A 23,797-nucleotide genomic window follows, 5' to 3' on the forward strand; every position below is an offset into this window, starting at 1 on the left:
GTGTGACAAACATGCAAAAAAATAAGAAATCAGGAAGGGGGCAAACACTTTTTCACACAACTGTATATAGAGAGAGAGAGATGATATAGTGTGAAAAATGCCTGCAGTTCTTGCTGAGGCAAAAGAAGAACTACAGAGTGCTAACTCTGTAGCTTTGGTATCAAGCGTTTCAAAAACATCCTCGTTCTCTTTGCTTGTAGTGCAAACTATGGCATCCAAAAATATGTATAGATGATGTTATGGACGAGAATTTTTACAGTGTACATTTTGCAGCGTACGCTAACTTCAACAGGCTAACCTGCAACACAAACAGTAAAACAACATGAAAAATGGAAAAAAACAAACCGGCATCCAGGTTTGAAGTTGGGTCAGAGACAGTCGGTTTTCAGTTGAGTTTTGAAGTTTGAAGTGAAGCCTGCGGTGTACTGGTCCTTGTAGTAAAGGAGATTTCAAGTTGTTTGGGGACATTTCAGTTAAAAATAACACATGGCCTTCACATCCTCAGATGATGGTTAGTAGTGCGCTTTGCTCCTGCCCTGTTACCACTCATGTAATATAGTGAGGTACTCTGTGGACGGGGATGGTCATCTAGCTGGAGGTGGTTCTATGGTACACCAATCCCACAGGACATCATCAAGTCGGACTAGCTTGTTGTTGTCACATATTCTGATAGATGGAGCAGGAGAAAAAGAGAGGATTGTCTTTCCTCATACTTTGGGAGTCTGTAGACACACCGGGGACATACAGTATCTATGCCATGAATATGTTACCTTTAAGGGTTCAGCATACTTAGAATAAATGAGGTTGTACAGCGTGTCTAAACACAAAGTTTCTATGCTTTTTCTCCTGACATCGATGGTGATACCACAGCTCAGAGTAATAATAGTTCCGATCCAATACCAGGGCTCTCTTTCCCCTATTATTTCCTGATTTTAAAATTAAATCATTTTAATTAGAGCTGCCAATCAATTATTCTTTGCATCAAATATTTACATGACATACTGATTTATTAATTATATCAATCCCAATTAATCGGTTACAACAATATTTGCTTGGCAAAGCCCCCGAATCAATTCAAAAACAGGACATTCTCGTGGCTGGTAAATAAAGCATAGAAGAGAAAGGCCAATTAGAAATCAATAAATTGTTTTACTTCCAATCATTTTTTCAAATACATGTCTTTATCATCAAACATCATCTCACCACTCATCACTTGCCTAAAATGTGAACAGAATGTTTTTTTTTTTAAATCGGAAAATGATCATAAGCTCATCACTCGTGCACCAATGTGGCCTTCAGAATCAGAATCAGCTTTATTGACAGTCCTTTTAAACCCATGGCATAATGCGATGAGGTTGTGTTGAATAATTTGGCAATATAGCGTTATTTAACTCTCAGCAACTACAGTAACGTAAATAATGAACAGAAACATTGAATAATATATGCCTTAATTAGCATTTTTGTTTTGGGGATTTTTTAACTTTAATTAATGAACTGAAGCTTATGGGTCAATTTGACAGCCCTCACTTTTATGTAAGGTAACACAAGACTAGACATTGCTGTGACTGTACAAACTTAGTTGGAGGCCTGTATTTAAATAAATGTAACTGAAAGCCTTTCACATCACCACCTGGCAGATGGCTGCACAGTGTGAGCATAATTGTTGGATTGTCAGTTTTGGAAACTACACCAAGCACTTTGTTTGAAGCATACTGAGATCTTTACGTTGTCTTGACTCACTGCATAATGGGCATTCTATGACCCCTTTTACACCTGCCATTAAAATGTGTCTCGTATCTAGATTGTATCAAGATATTTAACCTCATAACATTTACACCTGGTATTAATATTTGTCTCCAGTGTTCACATTGAGATCCAATTCTCTCCAGCTGAAACAACCGAACCTCACATTCTTTATCTCACTGCACCAACACCTCCGGAGGTGGTTTGGCCAATCGGATCACGGTCCGTCCTCAATGTGGTTTGGGTGCATTATCACCTGTGACCATGTGGTCACTATCTGATTGTAGACCGATCACCTAAAATGCATTTTGTAGGTTGATGTCTATATATAGGTCGTATTTATGTATGGGCATTGAAAGTTGGCACAGAATAGTATTTTTTGGGATAATGAGCTGATAGATAATCACCCCCACAACAACTCAAGTTCATATGTAATTAGTTGTAAAGAGATTATATGCAACAATTTCCTAAAAAACTGATACTGATACGAACATAATCCATGTCAATCATCACTTATGACCCACTAGAAGTGTGTGGTGGTGTCTTTATCTGCAGAGACCCTGCCCTCTGCCTATATTTTCTCCTTTCTCATTATTTTGAAGTGTTCTGGACTCTTCTGGGTGTCAGCAGGGAGAATTGTGGTGCTGCTAGAACTGCTAGCTGTTGTGCTAGCAGCAACGCTTGCAATTAGTTATCCATGTTGAAATGAATCGCTGGTAGCCCAGTTTGTTTTCTTCCGGGTACGGGTCACGTGATAGTGAGTGTGACGAATCAGGGACGGAGACGTCATGGTTTCTAAGAACCAATCCAGTAGCGAACACGGGTGTGGGCGTAATTTTTTCTAAACACATCGGTATCCGACCGTCCACACGCAAACGCAACCCCGGAGTTCTCAAACACCTCCAACCTCAGGGGTGTTTTCAGACTCCTCCGTTTAGGGTGCTCCAAAACTCCGGCGTAGTGTGGCCGCTCAGTGTAAACGTAGCAAAAACGGAGTAATGTGGACAGGGCCTCTGTCTCTCTCTCTCACTCTCTCACTCTCTCTCTATCTCTCTCTCTCTCTCCTTCTCGGTCGCTCGTTGAGCTTGGGGGAGGGGAGAAGTGTGTGACTAGATATTAAACTTTTAAATGTAAGTCAATCACATGTTTTCCTTGCTCTAGCCAACTTTCTCACACATGCAACTATTTTCCAAATTTATGATCATATTCTTCTCTCTCCACATGGTTGTCCCGTGCTACCCACGTGTCTATCTTATTCCCACCCTCCATTTGTGCCACTTTAACTCACTCATCATGGGATATTGACCAGGATATTGTTTCACATGTCCAGCACATTTGAATCAGTCATATGAGTACTGTTTCTTCTCTGCAAATGAAACACAGGGACCAGGTAGTACACCCTCTACCATCCTGTCTCCTGCCCTTCTGGTACGTGGCCAGTGGCCGATGTGATCTCTGAGAGCAGACCTCTTCAGAGAATTTCAAGCAGCCATCCCCACGAGCCATGAGTGTTCCCGTCTCTGACAGACAGGAATGATAAGAGTCGCCAGGCAGCACGTTCCCAATCACCATGCAGCCAAATCCTGCAGTACAAGGTCACACTCGAAAAAAAGGCTCCCTCGCCAAATTCAGTCTGCTAATTTTTCCCAGTATACTTTTTAACATCTCACATACAGTATGTTTGGCATTCCCATCAGGTTTACTTTAAAGCTTTCTGGTGACACAAGGCATAATGTTGTTTTTTTCATTAAGAAAGAGAAGTGTAAGTGAAAATGTGACACTCAGAAGCCCAGAGAGAAAGAAAGCAGGATTCCTGTTATCTGTTTCACTAATGGCCTGATTAGTGAAAAGGACACACTGACAGAGATAACCTGTCTGTATACATTCACTTCCTCCACTTTGCTGTCTCTCCTCCTTATCTGAGGAATCAGTTGCAGTCTGCTTCTGAGAGTTGTTTATCTGACAAATTGCGCCCTCGGACATGTCAAGAAGCCCAAACATTTCCGAGCTGTCCGTCAAGCTGATGAACAGTTGAGGGGACCGGTAGACAGTTCGCAGGCTCATGGGAAGTATGCAGAGAGTGAAAGTGTCAGCGCAGTGCTGAGGTGTCTCCCATCACAAGCAAACACAGAGGAGGGCTGACAGGGGTCTGCGTGTGTATACATATGTGGATGTGTTTTCATGTAGCCGTCTGTTTCTGACAAAACGGAGGCTCTGCAGACAGCTGGCACCTACAGTGCTGTTATCAGACCACTGTAGAGATGTGACTGTGTTGACTCAGTGTTTATGCAGCTATTGTTATTTATTTTCAGCAAAACATAACTGACGATGAGTCTGTTGTAAGATTTTATCCATTTACAAAACTTCACATTACCACTGACACTTTTTATATCTGGTACCTCAGAAATACTTTGGCAAAATACACCTAAGTCAAGGTCCACTTACTAGCTTTTTTCATGAAGCTTTCAATCCCTTCTCACGGAATCGTGGAGATTCCTCAGTAGTCATCACATGACCTAGGTAAGTGGCATTTTCATGTCTGATGGAACCTGAAAAGATGTGCTTGAAGGCTCTAGAAAAAGCTAGTAAGTGGACTTGAAGTCAGATTGTTTGTAAAACATAGATAACCCACATGTCATGCAAACCCAAATCACAAAACATAGTAATCACAAAAAGACAAATACATTTTCAGTAACAGGCTAAACGTGATGGCACATCTGATGGAGGGATGATAGCTTTGGAATCGCTGGAAGTCTCTTTGATTCCTGTGTCATTCCTCTGCAGTCGAAGACACTGAGGAGTTGTCTCCTACTGTCTTTCCTGATATTTACTCTCCCTCCCTCCCCCTCGTCCTCCCGGCTCGGTTGGAGCCTGTGAGTCGTTCAGCCTGTGATCATGGCCCTAGTCCACGACTCAGCGGACAGGCAGCCAATGACATCATACTTCACCATGGATAGAGTGTGTGTGTCTGTGTGTGTGTGGAGGGGGAGTGGGGCAGAAATTGACACCTCTGGTCACTGTGACACACTATTTGTCTCACCCACCAAGTTTGTGCTCCGAGTCAGATCTAGAGTGTGTTGTACTGCTAATCCCTTTATCTGTGAGTCTTTTTTTTTCTTCTTTGTCGTTATCATAATTAAGTTACACTACACTCACTCTGCTAAGGACACAAACAAGCTAATTATTGAATGCAGTACAGAGAATATTTGATGCCAACTGCAGTATAAAAGCACCTGATGCTTTAATAAAGGAAAAAGACATTCTAAAATCAAACTATTTTTAAACAGAATCTTGCCATTTTGAGCATTTCATTCTGTATGTTTGTGTTGCACCCCCTGCAAAAGGGGGATATATAATCACGAGAGTGATATAATGTTTTTCCTCAGCAAGAACTTTACTACAAATTAGTTTGTACAAAAATACAATCATTGACACAGGAAGAGATTTACAGGAGAATAGAGAGTGCATACGCTATTTATGTTAAACACTATTCAAAGTATTACTTGAGATATTTCCCCGAGCACAAACTAGCTTAAATTCAGTACTATTAAAGTGCATAAAACATATACAGATAAAACAAATAAAATATCACTACTAAATATTACCGTCTGTGTACATGTGAATTCACAAAATGGTGGCAGTAGACACCGCTACTGTTATGGTGCGTTCACACCAAACGCGGCGCGAATTATTCGCGCGAGTAGATTACATACAAAGTCTATGCACAGATGCGATGAGACTGGAGTGACGCGAATTTGCGATGGCGCGGTGCGAATGACGATAATTCGCGTCAAACGGCAAATCGCCCCAAAGGCGTGAGTTGAAACACGCGGAAACTCACGTAAGTTACACACACTACTCTAAAGAACCCAAAAATGTAACAACATTCTCTTAAAACGTATGACATGTTAGCAGATTCATACAGACATGTTAACACTGTTTAAAATCCACAACATATCTGCAAAAGGGGGATAAATAATCACGAGAGTGATATGTTTCCTCAGCAAGAACTTTACTGCAATGAGGAAAAGATCGCGGTTTCCCCGAGATATGTGTTGAGACCAAAGCAATCGATCTCAGACTCAAGATCAAGACCACTATGCAGATCAGAGTTTAACATGACGTATCTCAAACTACACAATACAGAACAAAGCAAACAATGCAAGGAAAGCACAATCTTATTATTTCAACCACGTATTCATGTGTGATGAGTTTTAACTTGTGGTTTCAGTAAATCGTCATGTTATTTATGAATGATCGTCTCAATCACATCACATTCAACACAATAGACCATGAAATTACCATTTTCCTTAATTTATAAAAATGCATGTTTTCCAACTTGTCATATTTGCACATACAAAAGCAAATAGCAAGTGAGCCAACCCTCATCTCTAATCTGTGTTACAGTTAGGGGTGTAACGGTTCAAAAAATTCACGGTTCGGTTTGATACGATACAGTGGAGCCACGGTTCGGTACAGTAGAAAACTATAAATGCCAGAGAAACGTACTTGATTTTAAAATATATTTATTCATTAAAACTAACATTATAAAGTTATTCTTTGACTTTGAACAATGATGGAACTATACCCGAGTGACCCATCTTCTGAGGTGTCTTCTTAGCAACACATAAGCATAAAAAACAAAAACTGCTCCTTAAAAAAATGTTATGTAGTATTGTTACTTACATCTTCTCCATCATCATTTTAGTTCCATCATTATGGAACTAAACCTGAGTGAACGTGGCTCTTCATCTCCCATTCAGTGGTCAGGCGATGTGCGTTAGTCAGGTAGCTTTGTGTAACCCTCGATGTCCAGGGACCCGCTGTCAGAGCAGCAGCGTGCTTTTGTTTTCTTGTACAAAGCGGGAATTACGGTTTGTCTGAAATGGGATCGTGAAGGAGTTGTGTAACGGGGCTCAATAACATTCTGCAGGTTCATGAAGCTGCGTTTACTACAGAGTCCGGTCGCATGTCCGCGGCTATAAATGTACCAATCGCCGTGGTGATGGCTTTAGCCCTGTTCAACTCGGTAGTGAACAGCTGCTTAAATGCTTCGGGGAGTTTAGCAAATGCAACACAGTGTTGTTTTTTTATCCACCACTCTCTCGCCATCGCCCTCATAGTTCACAGAGAAACCAACGTGGCTCCAAACACCAGACCTGCAGGTCGTTCGAGGATCTTCTATTTTCTGGTCTATAGCCATATTGCACCGAGCTAGCTTCGTGTAGGGTGTCTCACAGCGCAAAAGTGCCTGACTGGAGTAGAATGTTTTTCTTTGGTGGTGGGCGTGTCAGAGAGCACGCTATCCGTTACGTCATGTGGGTTGCCAGTTTGAGAACAGTGGCTCCCCCGAAAACATAATATTTCCCACAATTTAAGCTTCTGCATTTTCCAAATGCACTAGTATTATAAAAACGTATTGTTCGGTTCGTCATGCGTACCGAACCGTGAGCCTCGTACCGAACGGTTCAATACGAATACGCGTATTGTTACACCCCTAGTTACAGTTACAGTCATTTGTAATAGAACAACATTAAATCCATAGCGATGATCCGAGCAAACACGGTGGACACTGTGACCATACACAGGGTGGTTATCACAGAATATAGGAGCCTTTGTGTTTCAAAGCTGTCTTTGCTGAAATGAAGTAAAGCTCAGTTGGTTGTAAAAGCTCAAACGTCTACTAAACTACTTCTTTGGAGTACAGACTTGTGTTTCCTGTGTAAGAACCTAAGCGTTAATGAAGGGTCTTGAACTTGGAAACAATACAAAAAGAAATCTTAGCTCAAGGCCCACTTACTAACTTTCAACCTCATCCCGAGATCTCTGCATTTGACCCATCCCTGTATACTATATAGGGAGCAGTGGGCTGCCAATGACAGGCGCCCAGGGAGCAATTAGGGGTACAGTGTCTTGCTCAGGGACACTTCGACACAGGACACGGTGCAGCCGAGGATAGAACCGGTGACCTTTCGGTTGGCGGACAACCCGAACCTGCCCAGTAAGCCACGGTCACCCCTTAAAGACTTGAAACTAGAGATTAAGACCATAAACTTTGTTTACAATGTTTACTGAGGTAATAAATCAAGAGAGAAGTAGAGTCATTTTCTCATAGACTTCTATTCAATCTGACTTCCTTTTGCAACCAGAGAGTCGCCCCCTGATGGCCATAAGAGAGAATGCAGGTTTGAGGCACTTCCTCATTGGCTCCACTTTTCAGATCCGGAGGTTGACGCCTTACAACTGAGGAAACTCAATCCAATGTATTGTGTGGTTGAAAGCTCTGGAAAAAGCTAGGAAGTGGACCATGAGTTGGTTTGTCTTTTCCATGTAGTCCCCGGCCTTCAGTGTAGACCGCCCACCCCACTCCAAACCCAGGCTGCCTTCAGGGCATGACAATTGCCATAACCAATGAGGTAAAGGCAATAGTTTTCCACAGTTCATAATCCTGTTGGTTGAGTCAACAGCATCAGCTTCGCTTTATCCTATTACTCTCAATCACGACAGTTCTTCAAGTTTCCAAATTTAGCGAGCCTGGAAAGGTGTTCTGGGGTTAACACACACACAGACCACAAAGATAGGAAAAAAGACAGCAAGAAACACACATATAGACATGCAGCCCCTTTCAGAATCCTAGAACAACATTCGATCATCACCCACTGAGCGTCCCTGGGGTGTTAAAAGCAAGCAGGACCATGTAGCTGTTGGTGCCCCTTTGTTGTTTCAGCTTTCAGAATCGGGCAAGGAAGAAAGAAAGGTTTGTCTGACCAAATTACCTATCGCAGGAAAAATAATAAAAAAGGCAACGTACCGAATCAATGGGTCGGCGTGACGATAGCGCTAGTTCTTACTGACAGGTCGCATAAGTCAGGCCTCTCAACATCCCCCAGAGCGGAGATAGCACATGTAGCTATGTGTTTGGTTTGAACGGAGAATGGCAGAAAATGTCACCCCTGATAAATGCTCCATGGTGTTGATAAGACGTACTCCCCTGTAGGCGAGCGTGCAAACACATCGGACACACGTGCACACGTAGGAAGATAAACACACATACACACAGCAAGACATGGTCCTATAAATAAGTATTTGGTCCTGTGGAGTCAAGTAGAGTCCAGCCCAGCAGATACCGGCTCTGTACCCAGGGATCACCCCGAGTCTGCTCTCTGTCTTTCAGCCGCCTCAAACACTGTACCCAGATCAGATCACACAGCGGTGGAACCTCGGCAAAAACAAAAAAAAATCTGACCTGGTGTCAGCGTCTGGAGCAGCATGCTTTACTCCGTCAAATAGACGTCAGCGGGGGAAGGAGGGGTGGGGTCATACCAACAAAAACATGGCTCCGGTCGGTCCTCATTGAGAGAAAGAATGTGCTGGCTGACAGGTCGTTTCAGCCAGGCTATTTGGAACTGCTAGACCAGCTCAGGGGATCCAGATAACTAAATATTTGCACTATTGGGTCTTTTCTTTATGTCCTCTATTAGTTCTGTAATGATGCTGTGGTGGGCCTTCATTACTGTGACTCCATGTCAAAGTCATGTGATGGACATGCATATCTACTCTGCCATTGTTTCAATTGGTTGACCCCTTCACTCTTCACTCTCTTTATTTACAGGCTTATGGAAAGTCCCTACATGTAAATTATTTTCAGAATAAGCTAGGCTACTCAGAGATGCCATCCCTTGGTATGTTAGTGGCACTATACGTGTTCTTTTTATGAGAAATAAAGCTTCATTGTGTATTGGTAGATGTAAACAGGAAGTATAACATTGTCATTATTTCTAATTGTAACAGTTCCTGTTGGCACCGCAGTGGTAAAGTAACTAGTTACATTTACTCAAGTACTTCCACATTATTTGAGTATTTCCATTGTAATAAACTTCCTACTTCACTATATTTCAGGGAGAAATACGCTTTTTACTCCTTAAAGATTGTGGCACACTTCTGCAATGATAAAGACAAACCACACTACCTTTACCTGCCTGCCTGTATATGCATGTGACTCCTGATCAACTTCAATACAACATCCATTTCTTTACATTAAATTCTTTTTACATTCAAAAATCTGTGGAGAAAGAATGAAATGCAACATTATATTTAAATTAAAAATACACATATGGGATGGTTGATTCATGTAACTGACATTTACTTTGAACCCCAAAAAACATGTCAAATACAATATAAGGTGAACTCCTTACACTCTCTTACACTATTATACATTGTCTGTGTGAGTTCTGACTCTGAGAAGAGCTGTGAATCATGTTCAGTTTCCTTGTAAGAAAGTCTATGATCATCTCTCAGACAGCCGCCGTAACAAAATCAGGCTGAAAATGTAATCCATACTGGAATTTTTTCAACTAATACTGAGTGACTCTTTGTCAATTTCACTAATTTTGACTTAATTGTTTTGTCTTTATAACTCCGTCAAGCATTATGGAAGACATTGGTCTGGCATAGATGGGGGTTCCTCTTGATGTGCCTTTCATCTGGCCCGTTAGTCATGGTCACACACATTACCAACAACAAAGTAGAGTTTGAGTTATTAAATTTCTCATAGCAAAGTTTTGGGAATACCACATAAAGCCAGCCCATAGCCCTTGGTAATAGGCAGGAGTTAGAGTTAAGCTGTGCTGATGCAGGCCCGTCTCTGTGTTGAAGCCTCACAGACGTTACACCCCCCAAACCCCCCCGGCTCCTGCCAGCGCCTGCAGACTACAGCGGAGGCAAAGTCAATTGCGAAATCTAAACAACCACAATAACACAAAACAGTATCTTCCTCTGTGTTTTGCGGTTTTTACATGATGTGGAGACAATCCATGTCACTCGCGCTCCTCCACTCAGATGGCTTGCAGCGCTGCTGTCTCTCTAGCACACTGACATTTGCCGCCTGCTGTCGGACGAGCCACCGACCCACGGAGGCCTGAGGAGAGAAAGCACAGAGCAGATAAAGATGAAGAGAGAGCAGAAAAGAGGGGGGCAGAGACAGGAGGGGAGGTTGTTGGCTCGGGCCCGTCTTTCTGTCACTTCTGGTTTGGATTCGGCTCGCTCCCCCTGGAACTTGTTCATTATAAACCACAGCTCATAGCACTGAACCTGACTGCATGTCTGGCTCCGTCCGCGTCTCTCTTTCCCAGCCTCCTTCACTTCCTCTCACACTAAATGTCTGGCCCCTCCACCCTCGTTCATACACCATGCCCTCTTTTCCTCTCTCTGTTCTCTTATATTCTTTATATGTCACTCACTTTGTTTGCATTCCATGATCTCCGCTTTTCTCTCCCGTCATTTTGGTTTCAGCCAGCCGACTTGTGTCGTGAGAAACCCCTCAGTTTCCTGATAAGACTGATTGGGTGCAGATAAAGCACTGAATCGTTCTCAAGTCTCTCTGTTGACTAATCCAACTTCCATCATCTAACCCCGTCTCACCCCATTGACTTCCTACATGTTTTACACTGGAGCTAAATGATAAACGATAGCTAACAAAAGCATAGCTTCAAGTTCACTTAAACACTTCATGCAAAACACAACAAGGAGTAGGGCTGCATGATAAAGGGGATTTGTCACACAATTCAAAGTCTAATGGCAATTGCCCATTCACTGAGCTGCCCCTTAGTTATTGTTGGTCCAGCACATATCTAATTTAATAATAATGGTGGAATATTTATTATAACGATTCTTAGTAATTGTAAAAAGAATGGTTTCATAACTTCAGACAGAGGTAGACACAAGTTTCTGATGGCAATTGTCAAATCTGCTGCCTGAAATGAAAGCTGTCAGCATATTTTATGAGCTTGTATATGAAGCTAATGTTGGCCCTGTGAGATGGTTTACAAATGATTACAAATATGATAAGAAAAAAAAGTCAAATCAGACTAACAAAACCCAGTTTGGCCACTTATCTTTGATACTTGTTCATATTTTCAAACAGTTCTCCCTTTTAACATTACGAGAGAAGACACTTTCAGGATGAGGTCAAAAAGATGTGTTTCGCAAAAGTAACTCTTGGGTAAGAAGTTGCTGGGGTTGAGCTAACGCTTACCTGTACTCTAACATAGCAGCTTCCACACAGTGAGGAAATACAGAGTGGAGGGTTTTTTAAGTAACCTCCAACAGCACAAGATAACATAGTTAGCTAATGATGTGTGCCTTCTCCTTGGAAGTAATGCTCAGTTAATGATACAGGTAAGCTAATTAGCTGAACATGCTAACAATTGCATCTAATTCTACAGCAGAAAAAAAATTTGTTTAACTCAGTGGTCACACTTTTGCTGCTGTGGTTTTACTGTTGTTTTTTGGGTTGCTAAGTATGATTGGGCAATCACTGTTGAGGGAGGGGTTTAATTCAATTTGGCCTCACTGGTGCAGAACCAGGCGGCAACCTCCGGTTCTTCTCTCTACTCACCATCAGGGGGCGACTCCTCTGGTTGTATAGAAGTCTATGAGAAAATGACTCTACTTCTCTCTTGATTTATTACCTCAGTAAACATTGTAAACATGAGTTTATGGTCTCAATCTCTAGTTTCAAGTCTTCTTCAATACAGCATGATGTTCATTTAGTACATTATGGTCCATTTTGAGTCAAACAGACCATAAAGCAGGGGATGCTTTAAGGTGGGATTACTGTGATTGACAGGTCTCTGCCGCTACCAGAGCCATATACGGCGTCTCTACGTCACTCCTCCACATTCCAAACGATGACAGCTTCCTAACTCAAGGCTTCATAACGGGAGTCCACTAACTAATGGGTGACGCCACGATGACTACTTCCACTTCTAATATACAGTCTGTGTGCAGGCCCCTTTCTCAGCATCCTGATTGGTTATTGAATTGTTAGCGTTTACCTGAGGGCCACCCAGCACAGGCACAGTGAGCAGAGGAGAGCTGCTATCTAAGAAACAGCAGCCAGACAGCACTCAGACTGACAGCACACAGCTGCTGCCGGGGGCCACTATCTGTCCCTTTACAACACAAAGCACCCTCCAAGACCCCCCACTCATATCATGTGGACTCCTGACAACCTCGCCTCTCGTCATCAAACAAAGTCTTTACCCGCGCTCTATCAACCTCTATCTCCTAACCTCACCCCCCTTGCCTCATCACACACACACCTCTCTACCAGCCGTCCAATCCATCCTTTCCTTTCAATACATTTATAGTCATAGTCTCTCCTATAATCCTCCCCCTATGGGTTATATGTAGTAGAAGACCCAGTTTGCATAAAACACTTGATAAGCCCCGGGGGTTTTGTGTTGCCCACTTTGCACGGGGGTATCCTAATCCAGCCTTGCCCCTGCTTGGTTTGATCTTATTTGAAGGACTGTGAATGAGGTATAACAGTGCAGTATAACAGTATAACAGCTGAGTACATGCAGGGCAGCTCCCATGGTGCTCAACATTATGTTCCATTCATACTACATCGCACAGTGCATTCTAGTACACTTCCTCCTGTGACCCTGTCTCAGGCAGATGGATCCCACACATGGCATATGAGCAAAGATATTCAGAGCATTTCAAATACGTGACTGCTCCTATCAGCAGCTCGGGGAGCTAAGTACCACTGATTCATCTTTTATTGGAACTGATGGCATGACAATGTGACGACGGTCTTGTTCAAAATTCCAGACACATCTTACGTAATAAGTGTTTGTAATTCCCTCACTGAATGTGGACTTCATTTTTATGATAGTTTGTGCAGTTCGGGCATTTCAACCAGCCACATCTGCTTTATCTAAAACACAAGAAATCACACAAAACACTAACAGTCATTTTTTGATCTAGATGTCTGTGCAGTCGGCCAATAAACACGTGCTCACTGGTTGCATTCTGGAATGTGTGTTTTGAACATGCTCTATGCAAAGGCGTATGACTTATTGCTTTTGCAATATGCATCACATAGCAGAGTGAAAGGAGCCGGACTCTGACACAATGCTATATTATGTACAAAATGTGCACTCAAATCTGTCTAATTGGTATATGAGCATGATCTCCATCCAACACACACACTCAAACACACACACACACACACACACATGTACAGCTCCAGACAGTTCAGATGAGATTTGTCACATCCGTTGACATAGGGCCCAATTAAAGGGGAGGATTAAGCCAGGGCTGGGTGACCTCTTCAGGAATCTCTCTGAGACGCTGTGTGTACACTGTCAAACCCTCTGACAGACCTTCCCTTTAAGCACTTTCACCTGCTAATTAAGACGCAGGAGTGTTGTGTGTGTGCATGTACATATGTGTTATTTGTGTGTGTGTGTGTGTGTGTGTGTGTGTGTGTGTGTGTGTGTGTGTGTGTGTGTGTGTGTGTGTTCATTTACAGCCCATACAAGACAAATGTACCCACAAATATCCGCGATAGATTTGCAGCCCAAGAAGCCTCTCTGTAAATATTTGACTTGAGCATTGTATGGGTTTTCGGAGCTCGCTCCAGCAAACGTCAGCGCACAAGCTACAGCAAACAGATAGGCCGTGTCATTTATTACACTAAAGGATTCTATGTTTTGGTGTGTTCATCGCCCTGCTGTGTGTAGAGGCTCCTCTGCAACAAAAGCCGAGCAGTGTTTATGGTGTGAAGAGATTAAAATGGATAGCGGCGAGGCAGAAGCAGTGAGCTGTTGCTGGACAAAGCTCTCAATGACTGATTAGTGCTGTGTCACTGCAGCTTTTACACAATGTGGAGAAAAGGCCTGTAGTGATCACACACGTCTTTTTTGGTAGCCTTTTTATTTACAGTAGCAAACTGTATAGTGGCATGGTAGGAAATTGGTGGATATTTTAAGAGAATCATAACTTTGGGACAAAGTCAAGCCGGAGATGGGCTTGTGGGGATAAACAAGGTGGAAAGAAAAAGGAAAGGAAAAGGCATTCAAATCAAATGGAGGGAAGAATTACCAGAGGGAGCACTGCAAACACTTCCATTCTATGAACAAGCTAAATATATTGTGTTATCTAGAGAAGTCTGCTTACCAGAGGGGAAATCAAAATGACTTTGGTTTTAATATTGAGTGAGTGCCAAGAAGACTTTAACCGAGCTTAGCATAAAGACTGGAGGCAGGTGGGAAGCAATCCTGGCTCTTGCTAAAGATTAAGATATGCCTTTCAGCACATCTAACGCTCAGTAATTAATATGCATCTTGTTTGTTTCATCTGTACAAAAACAAAAATGTGAAAATGGTGAGCTTTACAAATATGCAAGCTGTTGGTGTTGGTGTTTTTGAACTGGACAGAGCCAGATTAGCTGTTTTCCACCTGCTTCCAGTCTTAATGCTAAAATAAGCTAACTGTATCCTGGCTCTAGCTCCATGATTAGCATGCAGACATGAAAGTGGTCTTACCTTTAACAGATATTTGGTATATTATTGACAACAATGCAATCCACTTGTCAGACCTGCTTCTATTTAGCTCTACCTGCTAAATATATTAAATATATTGCTTAGAAAAAATAAACCAGTGAAATAATGAAATACAAATGAAACATGAAAATGTAATGTTGTAACTTTCTTGAATTGCCCTCTGCACAGTGGAGAGGAAGCCAGGCTGGTACATGGACATATACTGTATTCCAGCATTTAGCCTCCCCACATTCTCAGCTGGGACTAATCTGGGTTTGGAGAGAGAGTAGCCCTCTGGAACAACAGCCATCATAGACATTGACACTTGCTGTGCAACAAAAAAACAGGATACATAAATGACACTGCCCCAACATTCTTACTGTGTTGGATTTTGAGATAGTTTCTACTGTTTTTGGTGTGTTTCTATTGTGCCTAGTTTCAAGCACTGTGTCACATTCCAAAATATGTTCAAATTAAGCCTAGGAATAAACAAAGCCTTGTCGTGTCCAGCTGACGTCCTGTGTTGACGGACATTTAGGACGCTCTGCTATGTACTGTATATGATCTGCAGTTGGCTATCGCCGCCCCCCGAGGAGAGCGGGCACAGAGCGTAGTTCAACTCTGACAAATGTCTGTCTGGTATGTGGGAGCTGGAGGAAGGGATGCCGTGTTGAATACAGGCTGGAGAAGAAGATAAAACTCCTGCTTTTCAGCTGCTGGCTGACTGACTGCACTCATCACTTATCACTTACTCACTTACTTACTTGATCACTTATTGCAGCGTACATCAATAAATCACAGTGGATAAAGTCCAGTTTGATACTTAAAAGGGAGGGCCAAAACAAGTTTATTTCAGATGACTCAGCATTACATGAAGCACACTTTGTGACTGTGTGTACCCTTTAATCAATTATAATGAGTATGCTGTTTTAATCTCACTTTAAAGGCATATTGCATTTAACGAAAGCTTGGACTTATAAGTCTGACAGACTTTCATGGTGACCAGTCATTTTTCTTCAGTTTCCAAAGCATATAGAAAAGGAAAAAAGTAGATAAAGGGGAAAAAGCATTACAACTGTTTCTGTGAGACGTTAAATAAAACCATAACGTATCTTATAACCTATCTGAGAAAAAGGTCACTCTTTAGCTGCTAAATACTCCACTTCTGCTTTGTCTGTCTGCTGTTTGTTGCTGAGCAGGTAGTGATGTTTCACTGAAACAGCCACCTGCTGCTGGAAACAGATGAACGTGTGAGACTAAGAACCAAAAGAATGAGCTGAATGATGCTAAAATGCTCCATAGAGCTGAGGGTCAGCAGAATGGATAAACATCCTCTGTAGGTTTGTCGCATCAAGTGACACCTTTCAATTATTGTTGCATAAGATACTAATTAGTGGAACTTTAAAGTGGCAATCTTTAGATTTTCATTCAAATAAAAGTCAGTTATTATATTTCGCCACAGGAGGTAACACAATGGGCCATAAGCCTATGGCCCACTGATGAAACTATTATATATTTGAATATTTGGCCTTGGAGACACTCTGTTCTATTCCTTCTAAAAAATGTGGTTTGCTAGTTCCCGGTGCACAACATAACTACGCCAACGAACGCTTGAGAAACACTTTAACGGCAAATAGCCAACAATGTCGCTGGCCACGGTGTCTGTTTGTTTTGTTTTTGTCGCTTGTAGTCCATCCATTGTTTTCAGACAAACAGAAATTTTGAATCAACCAGGACTGAATTCTTAAAATACAGTCTTAAGTTAGAAGGTTTTCCTGATTTAGACCAGAAAATATCCAATCAAAGTAAACGAGAATGGAACCAACTTTTTGTTAATGCAATAGGTTTCACTTCTTGCATCCCTGCTTTTCCTACTTTCCCCCTCCTGGCTGTACTGCTGCTCCACTATCAGCGTCTGTCTCTATCTTGATCTCCCCCCCCCTCTCAGCTCTAATGACAGTCAGCAGGGCTGATAGGCAGATATATTTACACTGGTGGCCAGGGAGGAAGCGCTGTCCAGCCTCCGGGCTGTGGCAGGCGGAGCTTAGAGGAAACCCTGGCCGGGTAGCCCCTCCCTGAGCGGGGCATATCCCCATGCTGTCCCTGGCCCTGCTCAAGAGTTCTCAGCTAGATGGGACCAAAGCTTCACTGGCCCGCAGACTCCCACACTCCCACATCAGCCCCCGGGAGAGAGAGAGCAGAGGAGAGGAGGCAGCAAGGGAACAGAGAGCAACAGGCTGCTGCTAGTGTGCACACTGGCTGAGAGAGATTCCACAAGGAAGCCCGTTTATCTCTAGAGCTGTTGATGAGGCAGTCTGGGTCCACTCCATCTCATCTCAGCCTGGAGTCTAGAGGTGGCCAGCGGGGTCCAAGTGTGTACCGCTTGAGAGTGTGTGACTTTATTTTCCAACTTTTGAACACTGGAACTGTACTGTAAGCATTATGACTCTTCTGGGCTCTGAACACTCCATTCTGATACGAAGCAAGTTTAGATCAGGTAAGTCAATGACACATGATGTCTCTGTATCTGGATATGACAGTTGCTGTGTTCAGCTGTGTTTATTCTTAAGAGCCTTGCAAACAGTTTGTCTGTCAACACATGGCATTTATAGGTGATCCTGTGTACATTATGTCATTCCATAGAGCTGGATGGAATGACATCCATTCCATCCAGCTCTATGACACACGTCTTCGATGAGTTGTGTTGACACTCATGATGTGCTCTTCAGTGACAGCAGCAAAGTGACATATGTGTTTTATATACTGCGGGCATGTGACGTTACGAGGAATACTGGAGGGAGGCCAGCATAAGTCAGAAACCCACCTGAGCCCCGAGGTCACACTGTCATCAGTTTACAGCTGTGAGTGTTCTCCTCCAAAAAGCACGATATATTAGGGTGATGTCTCGTGCAGGTTAGTGCACTTGTTGCATGCCAGTCGCTAACCTACTGCGGAGAGCCTCACTCTGTGGCTCTGTATGCATGCTGATAAAGGGAGAGTAGACACTGGAGAGGGATCAGAGGTTATCTTAATGTGGCTGAATTGGAAGCTGATGGTGCTTGTGTAGGTGCGTGGGTGGGTGTACCTGGGCATATCAAAGAGGGAGGAAGGGCACAGATTGCAGCGCTGATTTAAACTCCCCTTAACACACAGCAGCTGTTAGGGCTTTGTATCCATCTATCTCCTTCGCACACACACACACACACACACACACACTTTCTGTGTTTATTTTCGACATACGTTCTGTGAGGCTGAGCATGTGTGTGTGTGCGCTGTCCTACTACAGTATGTGTAGTCTGATCAACACTGCCACCTCCCTGAGGAAACTGTAACTGTTGGTGGCACCAGCAGAGCGCAGACCCAGCTCCCCGCTCTAAATCTTGACATACTCGACTGCTTCTAAAAGCAACACTGCTGTGAATGTACAAACTGGTGGCCAGAGTGGCTTCAGTCCTCACTGGCAGTTTGCCTGTGAGCTGTAATTGTCTTCCACAAATGGCAGAGTAAATGACGCTTTTCCTTTGAGTTGTTTAGAGCAGATCAGCAGGGTGGGAAATGACCTCCGGTGCTCCGGGGAACATGACAGGGTGGATGCCTGTGTTCAAAAGCAGCAGGAGGCTTCTCACCAAGAGGCTCAGGTTCGGTGGTGCTCTAACCCACGTGCTCTCGCTGCTTAATACGGCACAGATGTAGAGATACTGTCTCTACTGCATTAAAGGTCGTCTTCATACATGTCTGCTTGATCTTACAGTCAGAGGGATTGATGTTGGGTTATACAAGGTGTAACCGTCATGACTGGTCGGGTGAAATTATAAATGCATGAGTGAAATGTTTTGCGTAAGAGAAGTGAAAATGTCCGTAAATCTCTTTGAGATAACTGCTGAAGACAGAGGGAGTCTGAGACGAAAAACCAGCAACTGTTGCTCCTTCTGCACCGCTCTGTGACTACATTATCAAAGCCATGGGAACTGCTGCTGCGTGGTTGAAGTTAAAGGGAAAGATAAAGATCAAACTTAAGTGCTCCCTGTGGACCGCCAAATGTTTTGTGAGTGTGTTACTGACTAGTTCTCATGCCGATTTGATTAACAGATCAATGGGCTGTGGTCCGCGTACCCAAGCTCTCTAACGACAGTGGCGTCAAATATGAGTTAAATCAATACTACGAGGTGTCAACCACATGATGAGTTGAACAGGAAATCAGCACCACACACAGGCACCTGTTTTATATCAGCTGCCACACCCAACCCAGAATGTGTTGAACCGACTGATGCGAGTTGTTTGGAGGGTTACTGAGGAGATCTGAAAATTAAATGGAGAAATATGCAAATGCTTTTGGTATTTTTTCAATTTAAAAAATCGACATGTTATTGGCCAGATATTGTTAGTTTATCTGTTACTTTTTCTTTGAAATTAGAACACAAAATATTCAAATTGTGATGGTCTGTGAATTCATACTTCATATGCATAAAGCACAACAAGCCCTGTACTCCAAGGGTCATCTGTGTGACTCACTGCGTTCCTTATCAGTGAACTATAAGTAAAACAGAAAAGCAGCGAGCCGTGCTGAATGAGCTATCACGACTCCAAACTATCTGGGAAATAAAGAGAGAGGGCATTTTGGATTGGACACTGCAAAGGGAAAAATCATGGATCACATCAAGGCAGTTATTTGACTTGAAGTAGAACTTTCTTAATGTAACACACCAGCTTGTCATGTTAGCTTGTCATCAAGTGAGGAACAAAACGTCAATTCAACACATAGTTTGGAATTCAAATCAAAATAATTAATTAAAAGGAATTACATTAGTTGGAATTTGTTCAAACTTTATTTTTTGATTCAACTGTTTGGCCCATCATAAGCCTTTAATGACCCTGGCATATTCCTTGCTAATATTTTTGACAAGACTTACAAGTAATAATATGAGAGACAAAACTCAGACACACTCCACTGACAATGTGTGGCACTCTGGCAGCAGATTAAAAAAAGCACTTACCTGTGGAATGGGTTGGCTTTTGAGCTCAAGTGACTTTTTTTTCTTCTTCAACACAAATCAACATCAGCCTACTGATACAGCCTATCCGACTGTTGATTATAAGTCACTGTGAATGGAGGTGTATCTTAATGGTGGAGTGTTGGCTCTCCTACATCTGGCTCACGTTCAGAAATCTGCCTCTAACTGTTCAAGACCATAGAGATAAAATATGCCAGGTGTGCTTTACGGTGGATTTTCACTTTATGCAGCGGTATTAGACTAATATAAACCTAATTCTTCATTCAGGAATACCTATTTATTAGATGTTATACAGTCACGCTCATACATCTGTCGCAAACACATTCCTGCTTGTACAGAGGTAACGTTCAGGAGAATTCATGTAACGAATGCAGCCAGCCTCTTAAATGACCTTGTTGGAGTTGAAGTGTAAAAGTGTGGTGATATTATTATTAGACAGTTTCTTTCTTGTGTGGTGGCTTTGAATGTTTGAGCCACAGGAGGACAATAAATCAGAATATCACTACACTGGCTTGTGTATCATTACTTCACCAGTGCAAAGCAGGCCAAATGATCTTTTATTTACACTATAAATCTGAAAACTTGTAAATGTTGCTGTGGATTTGTATGTCCTTTTTTGTCAAGAAAACCCAAGCTGAAACGAATGTCTTCATTTTGAAAGTCAACAGAGAGGCAGAGTATAGTGTGGTTCAGTAATCTGTGATTACACAGCCTGGCTCGGGTCCTCTTTCTATAACATGTTCACTCTGCAATCAGGCCAGACAAACCTCCGGTTTTAGTAAAGCTTTTTAGGAGAAAGAACAGATTACATGGCAGCTGCTGTGCAACTTTTTCAGACAGAATCATTGATAACCTTTTGGAAAACGTAGAGCAGCGAAGAGCTCATATAAAAGACGCTCTGCAGAATTATGAAATGCAAATACAAAATCTTCATATATATGGATAAAATGAAGGCTTTTAGCTGACTTAAAATGCAGCCGCCCTACCGTCGTGTTAGCTTGTTATGTTAGCTTATGCTAGCTTGACAGAAGCCCCGCAAATGAACCAAACAACATCAGTCCTACAAAGTGGGTTGTGTTAAAATAATGCTATGTCTTAACATAAAGTGTCAACAATCAAACAGAGGAGTTTTTATTGTTTTGAAAGAGCAGATAGCAGCTGCTGTGCCAAACACAATGATTGATAACAGCATAGTTTAAGGCTGTGTGGGTTGTGTGAGAAGCGTTTTAAGATAAAGTACTTTTTAGGGAGAATTATTGATTACAATCCCAAATCAAAGAGTCTGTATTTCATTTTCACCTTGTTTTTCCATGACACCTGCATGTACTGTATATGTGCCTGTGTATATGGATGGGTGCCAGTGGCAGGCCCTGCATTTTATACCTGGGCCTTCACTGCTGTCCTGCAGCTGAACACACGTATTCGTATTAAACCGTTCGGTACGAGGCTTACGAACCGAACAATACGTTTCAATAATACTAGTGCATTTGGAAAATGCAGAAGCTTAAATTGTGGGAAATATAATGTTTTCTGCGATCACGTAGGAGACAACGGGCTGTGATCTCTGAACCCGGAACAAAAAAAAACAAAAAACAAAACAGCTGTGGCCCTGCACGTGGTCTGGGAGGCTACGCTAAACTAGCTTAACGGGAAAACAACAGCAGCAACACGCATTCTGCTACACACTCGAGGGCCATTCAGATATTAGATGTAAAACAATAAACGCAGTTGACTTACCAAATGCTGTTCACTTAAAGACAAACTCCATCCTCCTTTCTTTGTTGACAAAGAGTTTAATCCCTCGGTTAAATACCAACTCACAAATCCGTTTCTCCTCCTTCAGCCATTGAGTGTTAAAAAAACAAAGCTAGCTAAAAATAATAATAATCTACACCAAGCAAAATGCAAACAATGTCATCATTTCTTCCATATCTTTCAATTTGAACTCTTACGACTCCGACTAAGCTTTGCCAGCTTCCTTAAGTTTCGTTTCACGATAGTCACGTGCTCGCCCACTGACCAATCACAGCGCACGCTGCACCTCACTGCAGAGCTGCTCCTTAAAACTGAGCTGCCAGTTAATGCTGACTAGTTGTAGGCCAGCTAGCAGGCTCTGGCACGTTAAAGAATACGCCCAACATGTCAAACTAAAGATCTGATTGGTTGAAGACTATGACAATCAACAACATTGTCCCCATTCACTTAAACTGCACATGGATGCACTTGTGAGTCTGCAGGCCTCGGGCCTCTCTTCTTACCTAGAGACACAGAGGTGAAATCTGATTGGATAAAAGCTCTACTTAAAACAAGCTGCTGAAAGCAGAGCAACTGAGGAAGACAGTAGCTGTGCAATGAGAAAATAAGATAATGGGAAAAATATTTTTATAAATTATAATACATGTAATGTATTTATGAAAAATTATTAAATAGCTATAACCTTGTGATTCTGTTTAGGCCAGCAGAGAAGGCCTTGCTGGCCCTGACGGCCCACCACTGATGGGTGCTCACTAATGTAGGGATGACAAAACCCTTCCCAGAGGTTGAATCAGTTACATGTTTTGGTCAGCTTTCAGTGAGCTACTAATGCCTGCGTTTGCTCTCTGTGATGTTGCGACCAGCAGGTCACGACCCGTCACTGTAAACTAAAGCAGATGTCAGATCAAGGGAAGGGCCTGATGTTACATAATGGAGGGACTCTCCAACGAGGGTGCCACAATGTGGCACCTGAGCATGCTAATATTCAGTCAAATTGTTAGAAAAGACATTACATTAAAGCCGGAAGGTTTGAGGGAATTCATAAAATGCTTAACTGTAAGATGAAACACCTGAGGGAGATAATTAACAATAGGGAAGACAAGCCGAAAGGGATTAGGGCCCTGCAGGAACATATCATACTTGTGTGTCAGATCCAGGATCTCATGGAAAGACCTTCAGATAACAGCGAGGAGGAAAAACACACCGATAAAGAACAAAAAAGAAAGAAAAACAGCCACAGACACAAGCAGACCAACAGACATGGGGGAGGCTCTATGTTTATGACCCCGCACTCCCACCTCGACCACTTCTATACACACACACAAACACACAAACGTGCACACACGGTGCGGACCACACACTGGCTAGCAGATCTGTTTAAAAGCCAGGAGCTGTGTTTATCATTCCCTACATCCTACTCACAGAAATATTTGTGAGCAAGCAGCGTTATTTTTTTCCTGTGCTTTCTGTATGCATATGTATAGATACATACACATGCATGTGCATCTTTTTTATTTCAGTCTGTAGGTTGAGTGAATGCAGTGGCGTAAGGTCGTTATGATGGGCCCTAACGCATGCTAGTTACCAGTTATGAGGCACACACACATATCATCATCATAGTGTCTCGTCACATGATCAAATAGAGATTTCTGGGGCAATATCGACATACATATTACCCAGAAATCATCATTGCATATCTGTTAATGACAAAAGTACCAAAGAAAATAAAAGATATTCTTTTAATTGAATTGTTTTTTTATAGTGTATGTAGTAAACTACTAAGTATATAATTTATTTATGGCTTTTATCAAAAAAAGAAAATAATGATGTAGATGGGCTTGCCTTTTCCAGAGAGTATATAAAAAACGGAATCTTAGAAATGATTTAGATATACAGTTGTGTGAAAAACTGTTTGCCCCCTTCCTGATTTCTTATTTTTTTGCATGTTTGTCACAC

At 42.3% G+C, this 23,797-nt stretch overlaps 1 protein-coding gene across 6 annotated transcripts in view; it reads left to right on the plus strand.

The window, feature by feature from the left end:
- Positions 1 to 23,797, plus strand: part of myocd (myocardin) — a 62,734-nt gene that overhangs the window by 13,891 nt on the left and 25,046 nt on the right. For 2 of the 6 annotated variants that reach the window (XM_031873851.1, XM_031873854.1), the window contains exon 1: positions 17,156 to 17,571. The exons of the other annotated variants lie outside the window; for them this stretch is intronic. In XM_031873851.1, coding sequence (XP_031729711.1) covers positions 17,517 to 17,571 — 55 coding nt within the window. In that variant the 5' untranslated portion in view covers positions 17,156 to 17,516. Of the gene's footprint in view, positions 1 to 17,155; positions 17,572 to 23,797 lie in introns of those variants that run through there. 6 annotated transcript variants of the gene reach the window in all.

This window comes from Anarrhichthys ocellatus, unplaced genomic scaffold (assembly GCF_004355925.1).
Source record: "Anarrhichthys ocellatus isolate YVR2014 unplaced genomic scaffold, GSC_Weel_1.0 scaffold76, whole genome shotgun sequence".
Lineage (NCBI taxonomy): Eukaryota > Metazoa > Chordata > Actinopteri > Perciformes > Anarhichadidae > Anarrhichthys > Anarrhichthys ocellatus.